General features: G+C 43.9%; 1 protein-coding gene across 2 annotated transcripts in view; it reads right to left on the reverse strand.

The window, feature by feature from the left end:
- Positions 1–829: 829 nt before the first annotated feature.
- HEATR6 (HEAT repeat containing 6) overlaps positions 830–17,822 on the reverse strand; it is a 33,377-nt gene continuing 16,384 nt past the window's right edge. The window contains exons 10-20 of one of the 2 annotated variants that reach the window (XM_032428876.1): positions 15,607–15,813; positions 15,074–15,173; positions 12,300–12,652; positions 11,329–11,451; positions 10,879–10,965; positions 8,393–8,527; positions 7,528–7,650; positions 6,705–6,829; positions 5,047–5,143; positions 3,784–3,988; positions 830–1,781 (exon numbers count right to left, since the gene is read on the reverse strand). In XM_032428876.1, the coding sequence (XP_032284767.1) occupies positions 1,210–1,781; positions 3,784–3,988; positions 5,047–5,143; positions 6,705–6,829; positions 7,528–7,650; positions 8,393–8,527; positions 10,879–10,965; positions 11,329–11,451; positions 12,300–12,652; positions 15,074–15,173; positions 15,607–15,813 (2,127 nt within the window). In that variant the 3' untranslated portion in view covers positions 830–1,209. The remainder of the gene's footprint in view (positions 1,782–3,783; positions 3,989–5,046; positions 5,144–6,704; positions 6,830–7,527; positions 7,651–8,392; positions 8,528–10,878; positions 10,966–11,328; positions 11,452–12,299; positions 12,653–15,073; positions 15,174–15,606; positions 15,814–17,822) is intronic. The other variant, XM_032428877.1, reaches the window with a different exon arrangement.

Below are 17,822 nucleotides of genomic sequence, written 5' to 3' on the forward strand. Positions count from 1 at the left end.
TTCTACCAATAGAAAAGTGGGCCTTCAGTTGCCGGACTACTCTGTTTCCCAAACTGCCTGGGCAGCACTTCCTGAGCAACCAGCAACACAGTGGAGGGAAAAGAGCAACTTAGGGGCAAAGGAGAAATGCTGAGGACACACGTATGGCCTAAAATAGATATTTTAAGCTAAATAACAATAGTTAAATAATGTATCGCCAAAACCCTTTCAATGTATCTTGATTCTTATTTATCCCAGATCAAATATAAGTATGGAATCATTTTAATTGGTTCTTTTATGTATCTAAATTCCTACCTGAAATCAATTCTCACAAACTGTTGGAGGCTAAGAGATGAATGCAAAATTTAAATGTAAATAATTCTTCAGTGAGAAGTGACTTTTATAAGTGCTTAGACATGATCAAAATGTAATTTAAAAACCTTTCTAACCATCTAAATTAAATAATTCTTTTTTAAGGCACAAATTCAAAGGTGATGAAACCACCATCAATTGAGGATAGGACCACACTTTCCCACGGGACATCAGGGAACGGAGACAGAAATAGGTGTTACAGCCAGGGGGAAACAGACACGGGCCTATTCGGGCAGCCTCTCTGTGCCGGGGGTCAACGCTTCTGTGAGTGGGTTGTGGGGAGGCGTGGAGAGGCTTCCAGGGTTGGTACTGGGGAGCTCAGTGCAGTGGCTATTTACCAATCTGTAAGGAACTTTTCAGTATTTTAGCAACTGAGGCAGCTACCCCAGTACAAACTGGCTGAACATCAGCTCTGCGGGAAGCTTTCTATAAGTGCAACTTGATCTGAAAACAGAGGAGATTGTGGGCACGCTATTTTTCATTACTTTATTATGAAAGAAAAACAATTCCCAGAGACACAACACACAACATTCTAATCCCTAAATTCCTTTGTTTCATGTCTCTACCTTCTGAGGCTAAACGCCCTTCACGCCCGCCCAGTCCGCTCGGCCCACACCCAACCCTGTCTCCCAGCTCCGGCCGCACAGGTCAGAGGCTCCAACGGTCCGGACCGTGGCCCATGCCGTGGAACCACTCTCTAAAGTGGCTGAGCCCTTGAGAAAAATTTGGATAGACGCTAACCTATTCTAAATAAAAGTGAACGGGTTGTTTCTGCCCCTAAAATTAAATCCTGCATTTCTGATACTCAAGCTTGGGTCTTTCTATTACCACTCGACACTTGGAAGTATGGCGGACTATTCACCGACTTGTTAATTCTGGGAGCGCTATTTGGGATCCAGACGAGTCAAAATAAACGGTGAGGATATCTTCTAAAAAGCCCATGATGGCCCTCCTGGCTGTGTCGCCCGCCAGTGCCTGGATGCTGCCTACGTGCTCCAGGGCCCTTCTGACCAGCTGGTCTCTTTCATGCGAGCCGTGGGGTGCTCTAGGGTCCTCTCCCTCTGCTCCTGATTTTAGAAACTGTAGGATAAAGGACTGCACCATGTCGCCATTCAATTCAAGGGTTTCTCTGATGCAGGGCAGGTCTGAGGCGCTGGCCAAGCTCAAGAGGTGGATCAGTGCCTGGCAGATCTGGGTCCGTAGGCTGGCACAGTACTTGAATTCCAGAAAGTCTGTGGTGTCTTCACTCTTCTGCAAGGCGGTGACCAATGCATTCCAGATCTGGACGTACTGGTCAACAGACCCATAGTGCTCTCTCTTGCTCGGGATGGAAAGGGCAGTGGCGGATCTGATGCGCACTTTGAAGTTCTTGCATGATGTCACAACTGACGTCAAGGCGTTGTAGGCCTGGGAGGTCCACGGGGCTGTTCCTAGAAAGAATCCACTGGCATTGAAACAAATGAAGGCTTAGAAATAAACAGGGGAGAGGGAAGGGGCAGAGGAAGCACACAGACTAGTGCTCAAGCTAATCACTATGTTTTCACTTAATTCTCACACTAACCTTATAGGATTAGGGCGACCAACGCTGACTGTGTGATTCTGGGGAAGGCGCCGAGTAATGACTCCCAAACTTCCCATTTCCCTAAACAACCCTGCCGCACGCTCGGGGCCTCTGCTACTCGCTCCTCTAAATGGGGACTTTGGCAACCATGGAAGAGGCTTCTTCTCTGGGAAGAGGCTGTCCTGAGGGCATAAGGCTTGGTGGAGGAGCCCAGACTGAATTGTAGCCCCACTTGTTCTCTCAGTCGGATGCTCCTGAGCAGTGCGCACCTGCTCAACTGTATGCCCAGCCTTGTTCATGCTGACAAAAGAGTATTTCTTCACCCGCATTAGCATCCAGACACTGCTCTGGACACAGCAAGTCATGCATTTTATTGCAAAGAGAAAGAAAATACTATTTAGGCAGTGACTGGGGAACAGAGTACTCAGATTAACCAAAGGTGCAACTGTCTAATTTTGAGATCATGATGCCCAGATTTCTGTCTTCTCTCCCTTCCTGATGGTCTCAGGAAATCAGCCTGCTTTCTTCCTCATCAGTGCTACCACTCCCCACTCCATTTTTGGGGGGTGGGGGATTCTTTTTCCTCAAGATGGGCAGCAGAATAGATTTCAGCTTCCCTAACTCTCCTAGCCCCTCCCAACCTCTCTGTTGCCTTTGAAGACAGGCAAGCAGACATGCACCTTAACGAGCTCCAACTCCACAGGTCACGTTAGGCTATTTCTTCCATGGAAAAGCAGAGAAGCTACTTCTCCATTAGCTCCCTTTTATTTTTTTAATCAAGTTTATTTATTTATTTAAGTAATCTCTACACCCAACGTGGAGCTTGAACTCATAATCCTGAGATCAAGAGTCACATGCTCTTCTGGCTGTGCCAGCCAGGTGCCCCCTGGCTGGGAGCTCTTGGCAATAAAGGGGAGCAGAGCCAGATTTCCCTAACCTGACGCATGCCCTGCTGTTCCAGAATGGATTTAGCTCCCCAGGAACACACCTTGTCTCAAACCCTGTCACAGAGACAAACGTATAAAGCAAATGCTGGTAAGGAAAGTGAACGGGATTTGGAAGCTACGACCCACATGCCTAAGCAGCTATTAGCCACCGATGTTCTATCACGGTACACGGCAGGTCATTACTTCGATGCCCTCCTTCTATGCAGCAGCCCACTTCGGTACCAAGGGCTGACATGGGATTTCCAATTTCTACCCTTTCTTCCATGCCACTTTTTCTTCTTCATTTTTACCCCCTGCGGTTAAAACAACATATGCTCTTGTAGAAAATTTAGAAAGTGAAAGCAGAAAAATATCCTACTCATCATCCCTTCCAGAGGCAACCACTGTTATTAATTAGGTTAATTTCCTTTCAGTCCTTTTTTCTACCCATTCATTGAGATCATGCTGTAGAAACAATTTCATATCCTGTTTTAATTTGCTTAACATCAGAAGTACTTGACCAGATTATCAAAAACTTGTTGTAAACATAATTCTAAAAGATCCCTTTGAGGAGTGCCTGGGTGGTTCAGTTGGTTAAGCATCTGCCTTTGGCTCAGGTCATGATTTCAGGGTCCTGGGATCAAGCCTCACATTAGGCTCCCTGCTCAGCGGAGAGTCTGCTTCTCCCTCTCCCTCTGCCCTTCCCCCTTGCTCGTGCTCTCTCTCTCTCTCAAATAAATAAAATCTTAAAAAAACACCCATCCCTTTGAATATATATACTATGATTTATCTCAACCATTCCCCTAAACTTGGGTGTTCGGAACAGTTCCATTTTTTTCTAACACTGTGATAAGTAGCAATGTGAGGAACATCTTCAATAACAATGTAGACTGGTGTGTGTTGTCCTAGGGCCCTCCACCAGAGAGAAGAGGGAGACTTTCTTACCTAATGGAAGAGCAGGATTTTTAAATACATTCCCCATTGCATAACAGGCATTCCATCGGACTTTCATGGCAGCCTCAATTAGAACAGTAGAAATTAGGGCCTGGATGGACTCCTCAATGATTTCAGCAAACCTGGGCTTTTCTATATGAGATGGCTGCAAAAAATGAAGCAAATTTCCAAGGGCCCGGACTGCATTGCTTTTTACCTAGAAAAAAATGTAAAAAAAAAAACAGCAAAAAACAAAACAGCGTTAGAAATCTGCTTTGCCAAAATGATGTTACAGAAAGTATTTTAAAAAAACCCAGGAAGTCTTAGACATCTTAAAGCAAGACAGCCAATGAGACAAGCAGCCTGTAAAGGTGTAGCTTCTTGAAACTCTATAAAGGTCTTGTGTGGTGAACAGCCCGTGCCATCAGAAAGGTGAGGTCCTCCACAGCTCCTCACTGATGTCTTTAGAGTAGACTTCAGAGAGCTCTGTCTTCCTCGTTTTGCAGAGATGGTATGGAAGGCCCAGGGGCAACAGGGCAAAGCTGGCTTGCAGCAAGGTGAGGAGGAGAGCTGAGGTTTCAAAATTCCAGTCTAGTACTTTTCCATTAGAGTCTCAACCTTTGTAGCATACTAGAATCATCTGGGGAGCTTTCTTTTTCAGAAACCAATTCCCAGGTCCTAATCCCAGAAATTCTGAACCAATGAGTCCAAGGCAGGGTTTCGTTAGGTTTTCAGAATCACTGTGCTAAGTACTCAGTATGGGTCAGGTGCTATGCTAGGTGCTTCAGCACAAGCAGCTCCAAGGCCACTGAGATTCCACGTCCACGATGAGGAAACTGAGCTTCAGAGAAGTTCAATAATACACCAAACGTCACCCAGCTACTAAAGGGCAAGCCAGGATTTGAACCATGTCTGCCTGACCCTAAAACCCATTTCTATGCTTTCAGTTTATTAGTCCAACCGGGGATATTCAAAGCCAAGAGTTGCTCATCCTTCTGACTTGTCACTTCTACTTAAAGATTTTTTGGAAAAAACCAAAACAAAACAAAAGCAGATTAATATTAAAACAAACGTGGGCAGATCATGGAGTGGTATTACAAATAGCACTGATATTTTTCAGGACACAGGAGACAGGAGAGAAACCATGCAAGGTGGAGTAGGCCACATTATACCCTCAGTACTCTCTCAATCTCCTCTGAACAGGGATAAATTTGGTGGGACAAAACCATAATACGCTAAGTACTGAATTGAGAAATACTAGTGCTGTGGGTCTACCTTGTCTTTATCCCTGGATGCTTCTATAGCTGATCGCAACATCTTCAGGAGCAGGAGACCAGAGAACTCTTCTTGGAAACTTGGGTCTGGTGTCTCCCTATTCCATCCAAAGCAGGCAAAACATGTTGAATGGTAAAACCCAGTTAAACATACACATATACACATACATTCACTTAGTATAACTATCAAAATTTTGGGAAAACAGCTCAACAAATCTGTTCAGATTATACCAAGAACTTATAGTTTATACCTTTTGACCCAGTAGGTCCACCTCTAGGAATGTGACCAAAAAGTGTATCTCAAAATAAAGATTTCATGCACCTAAGTCAAACAGAGAAAGACATGTATCATATGACCTCACTGATATGAGGAATTCTTAATCTCAGGAAACAAACTGAGGGTTGCTGGAGTGGGGGGTGGGGTGGGAGGGATGGGGTGACTGGGTGATGGGACACTGGGGAGGGTATGTGCTCTGGTAAGCGCTGTGAATTGTGCAAGACTGTTGAATCTCAGATCTGTACCTCTGAAACAAATAATGCAATATATGTTAAGAAAGAAAAAAAGAAGAAGAAGAATGTAGCAGGAGGGAAAGAATGAAGGGGGGGAAATCGGAGGGGGAGAAGAACCATGAGAGACGATGGACTCTGAAAAACAAACTGAGGGTTCTAGAGGGGAGGGGGGTGGGAGGATGGGTTAGCCTGGTGATGGGTATTGAGGAGGGCACGTTCTGCATGGAGCACTGGGTGTTATGCACGAACAATGAATCATGGAACACTATATCTAAAACTAATGATGTAATGTATGGGGATTAACATAACAATAAAAAAATTAAAAAAAAAAATAAAGATTTCATGCACCAAAATGTTCACTGCATATCAAAGCCTAAAATAATGCAGACGTTTGATAACAGGGGAGCAGTTAAATGATCACGGCACCGTGATGACTGTCTAACAGTAATTCACATCTATAAAAGTTGGGAGAATGCTTATACACATTATACGTGAGAGCGCAGCAATGAAAAGCAGGACGCTATCATATGAGGACAACACTTGCCTCCAGGGAGGGGAGCAAGGTAGGAGCAAGGCTCTAGATGGAATGCCTCTTTTGTATTGTTTGAATGTTTTTAACCTGTGAATATATTACTTTAAAAAATTACAAATTTGACATTTAAAAAGTAGTGCAACTATTACCATGGTTTTGAATTTCTACTTCTATATTGTCCACATTTTCTATAATGTGGATATATTACTTATATCAGCATACAGTATTAAATATATACACATACACACACAAACACACACATATATAAAAAACAACTTGCTGATTTTTGGGGGGAGGGGGGAGAGGGAGAGAGAGAATCCTAATCAGGCTCCACACCCAGCATGGAGTCCAATGTGGGGCTCAATCTCACAATCCTGAGATCATGACCTGAGCTGAAATCAAGAGTCAGACACTTAACTGACTTGAGCCACCCAGGGGCCCCACAACTTAATTATCTTATTACTTGAAGTAATAGAAAACAAAACAAAGCAGGAAGACTGACTACCCAATATGGGAGAATTACTGTTAGTTTTTTTTTTTTATAGTAGAGATCAAAGATATCTTCCAGGGACCTCAGTCTCAGAAGTCACCCAGGGGAAATGAGTTGAGTCACGTACATGTTGACAATCAGAGTGTCTGTCAGGTTGCCCAGGGACCAGGCTGCTTTGGCTCGGACATTCAGAGATTTGTCTTGAAGTGACATCAATATTGCATTTGCTGTGTCTGCAACAAATATGACATCCTATAAGATAAAACAAAACACCGTAGTTACTTGACGAGCTCACACGGCTGCTTGGGATTCTGATATTTATTTTCTGAGAAAGATTTAAGTCTTTACCACAAATTTCTATTTGAAAATCAACATTTGTTTATTCAATTTACTGTTCAACTATGTTACAATTTGGACGCTCACTAAAACCCCAGAGGGGGGTCTCCCATGATTTTGGTATGTGCCATGCACACCCAAGGAGCCTATGGATTTTGCTCTTGTTGAACATCTTATAACCTGGTCCGTGACAGTTATCTGTGAATTCTGTGCTTAGATTGCCACCTTGGGAAAGGATGTTGACAATGAAATGCATTTCTAAAATACACTCTAATTACACACTTCTCAGGGAGATAAATGTCACAGCTAAGAGTGAAGGAGAAATTTATTTCCTTCTTAGTAAAAATTTTATCAGCTCTCCAAATTATTACTATCACACCGTAATGTCTCATTTCTTTCTTTTTTTTTTTCCCAATTATTCATTAATTTAAACATCACCTGGGCACTGAGGGTCCTGGGCAGTACAGGCATTACCATATTTTATAAAGTTGCAATTAAGGAAACCAGATTCAAAGCAATGTCATGTCCTTTTACCATCCAGCTCTATATGCACCCAAAGCACTCTCGCTCTGGCCCATCGCAGGCACGGGAGGGCGGGGCGGGCTTGCTCTAACCTGTCTGAGGCAGGGGAAAAGCACATAGACTCCAAGGGCCCGCGAGGTCGCAGCTTTCACTAATCGGTTCTTGCTGTCATTCAGCCCAAGCAGCATGGTGATGCATAGGATCTGCTTGTCACTCTGCAGTGAGAAAGGTTGGCGAAGGAAAAGCGAGACTGAAAGAACTATGAGCCACTGTCCTCGACAGGCAACCGTGATGAGTCTGTGTCTGAGTTCATATTTGGGAGCTGAACACAACTGAGACCTTGAAGCTATCTCGGCAGAGAACAGAGGTTCACTTCGGACCCCAGCACTGGGGAGTGTTTGCACACACGGCATCTGTGACCTTTAACACAACGTGACCTGGGTCACTGTATTCTGCTCCTTCGTGAAAGCTAAGAGCAGACCCAAATGCCACTGGGGACTACAGAAGGGAAGCCGCCAGAATACCCTGTCCGGCGGTGGGCACCAGCCAAGTACGGCCACACACTTCACGTTATTCATCACGTTGTGCCCATTTTATAGAGGATAAAACTGTTTTACAGAAGTTAAGATCATCAGAGAGGCGGAGAGTGGAAGAGCTGGGACTTAGACCCAGGTCTTCCTAACTTTTGGCTTCAAAAGCTTTCGGAAATGTCTCTCACCTCCAAGCCTCTCCCCCCACTTCCGCCACCCGCCCTCTAAGCACAGGGAGAAAAAGCTCTCCCGAGACGTTAAGATTCTAAGTTTTATCACCGCCCTTGCCCCCAACTCAAGTCGACTGAGCCCCCTTTTCTCAGAGAGCATGTTGAGAACTGGCTCAAAATGAAAAAGAATCTGAATCAGACTGAAGCTCAGATGCTCATGGCGCCACTCAGGGCTGAGGAAACACTCCCCGGGTTACCGGCAGGCTGCTGAAGGCTTCGGGCAGGACGGAAGACAGGGCGTCACAGGCGCTCGCCTGCAGGGTCGGGTGCTCGGAATTCTGCAGGGCTCTGGGCAGAGGGCCGTTCAGCATCATAGTCCAGAATGTCACCACCTGGAACAGGGGCACAGTCAAAGCCGTGGCCCAAGAGCCAACAGTGGACCCAACTCGACGCGAACACTACCACGGGGGCTGTAGTAACCAAACGTCCTTCTGTGAAGCAGCGGCTTTTTCTAATGCTTCCAGTAGTCCTTCCACAGCAATGGAAGGGGCTTCAGAAAACGATGACTGCATCCTTCCACTTGACCGACCAGGAAATGGTCTGCTACAGTCAGGCGGCCAGAGAAGATGATCGTGAGGAGCAGGGGGAAGATGATGGTGGTCATGGCAGCAGCCGCTGCTCTCAGTGCCTCACACAGATCTACCCACTGCAGTCCTCGGCGCAAATAAACCAAGCATCTGTCATTATCTCTACCTTCACACAAGGAAACTGAGGCACGAAGAGATGGTGTAACTTGCTAATGGGCGTCAGGGTCCTGCAGAGCCCAGAGACGGGTGCCAGAGTCCAAAGAGCGCGGGATCCAGAGGCAGAGTTGGATCCTTCAGCGGCTGCTTCCCGTCTCTGCAACCTCGGGCAAGTCACCGAACCTAAGTGTAGCTTCCTCTTCAGGAGAACAGGGCAAAGCTGTCTACTTGGCAGAGTGTGGGTGAGAGGAAAATGTAACCCTGTGTGTGAAGTTCCTCACATAGGGCCCAGTGCATAATGGAGACTCTTAAACTGAGCAGGGGGCTGTTGTGAGCACTATGAAAACTGAACTCACTTTAAAGATCTCAAGGTAGGCACCCGAAGAGTACCTTGAACAGTTTCCTTCCCATGCTTTCTAAAAACCCGGGGATTTCATGTGCATTTGCAAATCTGTCTGTGGTTTGGTACCTCTACTTTCTGCCCCATGGATTTAGTCCTGAGTTTTACCATGTATCCCACAGCCCAGTTCTATCCTCCCCTAAATCCCAACTCCTAGAAACCCAATCTGGACCTTTCCCACCCCAAACCAGAAGACTTTGGACAGGTATGCTCGCCAGCCTCCAAGATGGCCCACAGTGATTCTCGCCTCCTATGTTAAGGAGGTGGCCCTCCGCCCCCACACTGGCTAGAGCTGACCTGTGTATCCAGTAGTGGGCTGTGGAAATGACAATGTGAAATTTCCAAAGCAAGGTCATAAAAACACGGCAGCTTCTGTCTTGCTCTCTCCTGATTCTCTTGCTGTGGGGGAAGCCAACTGCTGTGTCAGGAGGACACCCTGCAGCCCTCTGGAGAGGTCCTCATGGGGAGGAGGTAAGCGAGGCCCACTGCCAAAAGCCAGTGCTATCTTGCTAGGTATGTGAGTGAGCCCTATTGGAAGAAGATCCTCGAACCCCTGTCAGGTTCAGTGAACTGCAGCCCCTGCCGGCATCCTGACTGCAACCTCAGAGAGACCCGAGCTAAGCTACTCCCAATTCCTGGGCCACAGAAACTATGTGAGAGAATGTATGTTGTTTTAAGCTGCTAAGTGTTTTGATAATTTACTACTCAGCAACTGACAAGTAATATAGCAAGTGTATCCCTTTTATACAGATAAAATAATACACAAATGTGAACAGAAGAGTCTTGCCTAAAAGTCACTTGACAAGCAGGGGGAGAAGTCTGGATGCAAACTCAGGTCTGTCTGAGCAAATCAACTCATCTCCCTGTGAATGGTGACATTCTAGCTTTAGTGGCAGTCTCGGGAAAGGACTAGGGCTAGGTATTCTTAATTCCTTGCAAGGATGATGGAAGTTGCAAAGGGGAAAGAAGTGGCAGGATGAGGAGGGCAGGAGGAAAACCCATCACTTTTGGTAGGGTCACGTGTTCACACCTCCAGAGGATGGGCACAGTGTGGGGACAGCAGCAACCACCTAAGATCTCAGGACTTTAATGGGAACCACGGGGGCGCAGCAGAGAGGGAGTTACGGGAACTGACGTCTATCGAGCACCTACCATGTGCCAGCATCTTTACATTTCAATCTTCCAACAGCCCCAGGAGTTAAAGATTATTATTCCTCCTTATGAGGAAACTATGCTCGTACACCCATTAATGGTGCTTCCTAGATTTGATCTCCTGTCTTCTGATTCCAAATGCTTGTCTCTTCCCATCTTTCCAGTCTGCCTCTTGGGCAGGATGAGTAACCAAACTAGGTTTTATGCAGAAGAAATGTTGGTGTTTCAAATTGCTGGCTGTATGTTACACATAATTCGACCACACACGGAACTGCAAAGACACTGAAGCGCAAATAAATCCTATTCGTGCTAGTATCATGTCAGCACAGATTATAAACTAGTTTTTGATACTGGAAGAAGTCATGCTGTTTACTTCACTTTCTCAGTGAGCCTCAAAACTGACTGAAGCACTAAGAAAAGAGAAAACGGTGAACTGACACATACTCACCAAGGTGACTGGCACTCTCTGACCAGATGCTATGGTAGAGTCTGGTTTATACTGTTGTATTAAGCCTGTACCCAGTTCTTCCAGAAGCTGCCGAGGTAAAAGAAATAGATTATCAAAGCACAGTATTATAATTACGGAGGTAGAAAACCTCACTTGTTTGGAGATGACCTCAGATCAAGGGGAGAAACAATTTCCGACTGAATTTTCTTTCCTTTCTCAGCAACTCCTATGTCAGAGGCATTCTTTCAGGAACAAAATCACCAGAAATATATTGGTAATTTATCACCAGATGAATTCTTTGGGTTTTTGTATTAGAGCTGAAAATAAAGGAACGTATGACTTTCCCTACCTGAAACCTCTGTAAGAAACCTCAGAACGGACAGACATGCAGCAGAGGGAAGAACATAAAGGAAGAGAAGAAAAAAGCAGGTGGCTGTTCATGAAAGTTACCTTTGCTCCATGAAGCTGAATGGATGGATCTGCTTCCCCCATGCACTTGCAAATCACCTCTCCAAGCTCCATTAAGTACACTTGAGTCATTGAAAAGTAGCCCCTGGCCAGATGAGCCAACACCTGCAAAGGGAACAGAGGAATAACCCCCAAGATCTGAATGCCATGCGGGGCTGCAACATCCAGAAAAGTGCTTTCATATTAACAGACATCACTCACACTTAACAAGGGGCAGGATTCTAATGTTGAATGAAATGAACAACCATAATCTTTATTTTATGACTGAAATCAATTAACTGTATCATATAATTTCATGGTGCTCTACAATTTGTGAAATGTGTTTCATTAAGACTGGCAATATTATTTAAGCCTGGGAACAATTTTCTGAGACAGGGACTAATCGAATACTTCAGCTGAAGGGGCTAAGGCTGAAAAAGTTTAAGGTTACAGGGCATATTTAATATCAACCACACAATTAGCAGCAGAGTGCAGAACCAAACCCATGTCTTAGATCACAGCTGAGTACAGAAGAAGCGAGTACGTTAATCTAGGATCGTTTTCTTCCTTTGAAGAAGCAATTACTTTGTTGTCTCTAAGCAGACAGAAGATGAAAGAGAAGTTACGGAAAATTACACACTTACTTAAAGTTGCAGAAATCAAAGATGAACTGTGCAATTTTTTTCGGAGTTACTATATAATCTAGCGTACCCACCTGTCACATAAAAACGGAGGTGACTAAAATGGCTTGCACCAAAAAGGACCGCATCTGACACTTACAACCAAGTCTTCTCCCAACCTCCACCAAAAACAAAACAACGGAGCACTCACACCTGAAATACAACTCCCACTAACACCACTGGCCTGTGGCTCGGTTTTACATTATTTTCATGGACTCACTCCTCACAATCCAGCACCCTTTGAAGGCAGAATGATTACTTCCATTTCAGAAATGAGGAGCTGAAACCTCCTACCTGTAAGGCCTCCAGCCGCATGGGGGATGGTTCATAGGTGCTTCCTGCCGCAGAGCCAGCATCGCTACCGGAACAGGAATCCTCCTTGGGCAGTACCACAGTGGAAATGCAGAGTCGGATGAGCCAGCAGGGCTCCGAAGACCCCTTAGGGGAGCTAACTGATGCTTCCTCCAGAAAAGGTCCTGAGGAGGCTTTCTTCCACCAGTCAGGAGTGCCGAGGTGGGGAGTCGCTGAATTGCTATTGAGTCCGGAAGAACAGGGCTGCTGTAAGAGCAGCAGGACTTCAGGTAAAGGCGCGTGAGTGGACACGATGGCTCCCAAGAGAGTGAGGCTTGACACTCGAACATTCACATCTGTCAAAGTTAGCGGGAATCACTATCACTGTGGGGTCATAATCACCCCCGCAGGCTATGAAGAGTTAGGGCATCCTTGGTTAACCTGCATCGAATTAAACCTCTAGCCCTAACGTCTGGCTTAGAGAACGACATGGGACAGAAACAGAAGTTCAACAACACTGTCAAGAGACTATCTGGCAAACTGAGCATGTGAAACGTGCTGGAAGACAACCCTCTGGGCCTCATCCATACATCAGTGTGGTGAAAGAAAGAAAGGGCTGATGGGATGGTTCTAGATTAGAAGAGACTAGAGTGACAGGATAATGACACGCAATGCACGAACCCGGAATGAACCCAAGTTCTTACAAAAAAACAAGGACAGACTCTTTGAGACATATGGGGAAAATCTGAATGTGGAGCAGATACCAGATGATACTATGGGATCAATGTAATTTTCTTAGGTGTGAGAATAGTGGTGCGTTTCTTAGGAGATTGTCTTTATTCTTAAAAGATGGGTGCTGAGGTATTTAGGATGAAATATCATGTCTGTAACTGACTTTTTATTTTTATTTTTAAAGATTTTATTTATTTATTTGACACACAGAGAGAGATACCAAGAGCAGGAACACAAGCAAGGGGAGTGGGAAAGGGAGAAGCAGGCTTCCCGCTGAGCAGGGAGCCCGACGAGGGGCTCGATCCCAGAACCCTAGGATCATGACCTGAGCCGAAGGCAGACACAGAACGACTGAGCCACCCAGGCGCCCCTGTAATTGACTTTTAAAAAATTGTTTAAAGATTTTATTTATTTGAGAGAGAGTGAGAACATGAGCAGGGGGAGGGGCGGAGGTAAGAGGGAGAAGCAGGCTACCCGCTGAGCGGGGAGCCCAAAGTGGGGTTTGATCCCAGGACCTGAGATCATGACCTGAGCTGAAAGCAGACGCTTAACAGACTAAGCCACCCAGGCGCCCTGTAATTGACTTTCAAATGGTTCAAAAATACACATATTTATACGCACATATGTATACACAAGGACACAGACACACATATGCAGAGACAAAGCCAACATGACAAATGTTAACAACTGTCAAGCCTAGGTAGAGGTATGCAGATGTTCACTGTACTAGTCTTTCAAATTTCTGTGGGTTTGACCATTTGAATAATAAAAATGCTGGAGGACAAAGCCAGACACTTGGAAGGGGCTTTTGAGACCTGATCCACTCCCCTCAGTTTGCAGATGAAGAAAAGCTGGTGCAGGGGAATGATCAGGACACTGAGCCCAAAGGCTTGGGTTGTTTCAATCTTACTTCTGCCACTAACATGATGAGAGACCTCAAGGCAGGATTTATCTTTCTGGGTCCCATTTTACACATTGGTGAAACAAGTGAATTGGACTTAGTTTACACATGATTACCTCATTTAAGCCTTATAAACATCTTATGAGGTGGGTTTACTTCTCCCTGTGAGGAGGAAACGAGGCTCTGACAGAGCCGCAGTTCTGAGATGGCAGAAGTGGGACTGGGCTGCAGACCCTCAGCCTGACTCCAGGTCCACCAGCCCTCCCACAACGCCACAGAAACATCGCCACCTCCTTCAAGTACTAGAATTCACACTGAAAAACTTAACCTACCAGAATGTGGTCTGATCCTAAAGCTTGCAAGCAAAAGGAACAACTATTCTCCAGGCAAGTGCTACGGCACATATATATTTTGTGTGGGAGTAAGCCAAGAAACAACACGAAGTAAGACTCTGTAGCCAGTGGGGACTTGAGGCTCTGGAATTTTATCCGAACTTCAGAGGAGATAATGTTCAAGAAGTTAGGTTTTATATTCCAGTTTTTCTTTCCAAAAAGAGAATGATGTCTCTGACTGTCCATCCATCCTTACTTCTTCCTATTTTTTCTTAAAGATTTATCTATTTATTTGAGAGAGAGAGTGCATATAAGTGGGGGGAGGGATAGAGGAGGGAGAGGGAGAGAGAATCTCAGGCAGACTCTCCACTGAGCATGGAGCCTGATGTGGGGCTCAATCTCATGACCCCGAGATCAGGACCTGAGCCAAAAATCAAGAGTCAGATGCTTTACCAACTGAGTCACCCAGGCACCCCCATCCATCCTTACTTTTGCCTGAAGGATATGAACTGTGTATTATATACCAGAGGGGGCTCCCCGGCACTTGGCTCACCCCTAATTCTAAAGTCACTGCACTGAAGTAGCGAAGAGCCAGTAATCTTTACAATTAATTCTCCACCTCACTTCCTTCGAGTGGTGTCTACTGGGGCTTCAGAGGTCAAAAGTGGGGTTCTGGCAATAGCTGGTTTCCCCAAAAACTTGAGAATAAGCAGGGATATCTTAGAGCTATAAAAATGCTCTAAATACCTTTTAAACTAATAATCTAGATTTGATTGATATAAAAAAGCAACTGACTTTAAACTACCACCAACCTTTGTGGCGAATATAAGGCTTTATCTGGTTCCAGACTTTGGTCAACAGGCTGAGTTTCAGACGGTTGTATGGTGAATTCGATACTAAATTCGCGAGGCACTGCAAAATACAAGAAGAGCCCGTCAACAGGTCTGATTAAGCCACAGCACAGACACAAACTTTACAGCATTTAATTAAAGAAGAAAAGTCTTCATCCTTATTTGAAAATCAGTCTTTTTCTTTTTTGTCCTTTTTTTTTTAGGGGAATAGCACTTGTATTCTCATTGGTACAACTTAATACTAAAAATAGGAGTATTTTTAGTAAATCATTTATTTGGATATACAGAGATTATAGGTAAGATCAAACAAGTAGGCACAACAGGATAGCTTTAAATAAAATCACCAGTTAAGAGTTCCAAATAGGATATCTTTAAATAAAATTAGTACTTAGTTATATTCTTAAGTCAAATTACTTTTGGACAATGTAAAACATTATACAAAACTGAAACAGACAAAACCCCTCCAGAACCTATGGATAACTTGGCACGTTTACCTTAATTATCTGAGTTAGGGTCTGTGAGGATGACTCAGCCACCAGGGCTAACAAAAGACATCTGTGCAATTCTCTAATGCTGGATGCAATCATCACGGAGAAGGGAGTGAAAGCCCTTCTGTGGTCACTGGTATCTTCAGCAACAGAAAGAAACTGCTTTGAGCCTTCCAAGATGGCAGATAAAACTTGCAGAGCACATGCACGTGTCTGAAATTTCAGGATGATTCCCATCAGTTAGTTAATAATCAGGAGTCAAATCCCCTTCTTCCTATTTTCGTTTTTAATTTTCAAAGTATTTTGGATCATTTTCATTAGGAAAAGAGGTATTAGGATTATCTATCAGGTCCTAAAAGTAGCCATGAACTAGGCTCCCTGCACCCCCACTTTAAAAAAAAAAAAAACTTATATCACATTGCTGTTAGGTTTCCTTACAGTAAGGAATAAGTCTAAGCTACACCACAGTACAAAAACCTGAAATCATGAACATGAGAATAACTTAAAGAAAAATTAGAGGCCTTGTTTATTCAAGCATAAGGCCAAGGGAAAAGAGAAAGCGAAATAGTTCATGGGGTAGAAAAAAAATACATGAGTCTAGAGTCTGTTTTACATCAAACATGCTGCTTTATATGCTCTCCTGAAGCATCCGTGAATGCTCAAAGTTAATTAAACAGGATATTAGGGACTTTGTGTACATTCAACTTGGCAGGCATCATTAGTGATCCAACTTTTCAGAAACATTCTTAGGTGCAGAAATGAACACTGCCTGCAGTGAGTCTCTGATAATCAAAGAAAGGAAAACCATTAACTGTAACCTTACAGAAGGACAGGAAAGTATGTGCCCCTTTGTCAATGATCTGCTGTACTTGTCAGGAAAAGGGTCACTGGAGCAATATTGTGTTTATAATGTTAAAAGATGACTTTCAATTGGTACTTGGATGATTCTGTGGTATTAAAAATCAGGAAAGAAAAAAAAGAAATAAAAAGAAAGCCAATTAAACCAAAATGGAATGTAGGTGATAAATGTAGGACTAATAATGCAATATTGTACCCTATTTGGCCAATCCCCCAAAATGCCAATTAAACATTGTCAGATATTTTTAAAATGGAGACTCAACATAATCTAGGGGCACCTGGGTTGCTCAGTTGGTTAAGGGTCTGCCTTCGGCTCAGGTCATGATCCCGGGTTCCTGGGATTGAGCCCCACATTGGGCTCCTTGCTCAGCGGAGAACCTGCTTCTCCCTCTGCCCCCCCACCTGCTTGTGCTCACTCTCTCACTCTAATAAATAAAATCTTTAAAAAAGATAATAATTCTAATCTAAATATTTGCTCATCATGAAGCATATCTGAGTTTGGTGTGAAAAAGGTTTTCCAGAAAATCTTCAACTATATCACCTCCAAGGAACAAGGAATAAATAATTTTTGCACGCCTTTTGTAGAGTGGACTCACAAACAAAAAAACTGCAAATTTACTGCTTTGAAAATAAATTTGTAGTACAGCAATATGAGTCTCTGGAATTAAGCATAATCACTGAAGTTAGGAAGTTGACAATGTATTAGGAAATTATGTGTGTGCGCACACGTGTGTGTTTGAGAGACCATGCATGAGAAAGAACTCGTGCACAAGTCACAAGTCAGCTCACCCAAGAAAGACTTAGATCAGGGGCTGGCAAACTTTTTCTGCAAAGGACCAGTAGCACATACTTTATATTTTAGACTTTGTAGGCCCAAGAGTCTCTGTTGCAACCACACAGCCATAGTAGAAAAGACACTAAATAAAAAATAAATAGGACTATGTTCCAATGAAGTTTTACTTATGGATAATGAAATCTGAATTTCATATAATTTTTACAATCATGAAATATCATTAAAAAAAACCATTTAAAAGCATAGAACTATTCTTAGCTCATGGGTCATACAAAAACATACCTTGCCAACCCCTGATTAGTTGGCTGATCTGAACTGAAAAAGGTAGATGTTATGTTAAACCTCCATTTCTTCAGACAGCAATTAAAAACCACGATTCCAACAGCTTGCAAACCAATTACAATTAAAAACCAAGTTGTGGAGAGAGATGAACTTATGCTCAAAAGTCAAAAAATTTTAGCTCAATTAACTTTGGTACCCCAAGAGGGAAAAAGTTTCCATGACCATCATAGATGAAAACAAAAGTAATGTCACTGAAATATATCACTGAGGTATGAAATCTATAAAAAAT

The sequence above is a fragment of the Phoca vitulina genome, unplaced genomic scaffold, assembly GCF_004348235.1.
Source record: "Phoca vitulina isolate PV1807 unplaced genomic scaffold, GSC_HSeal_1.0 scaffold40, whole genome shotgun sequence".
NCBI classification, from domain to species: domain Eukaryota; kingdom Metazoa; phylum Chordata; class Mammalia; order Carnivora; family Phocidae; genus Phoca; species Phoca vitulina.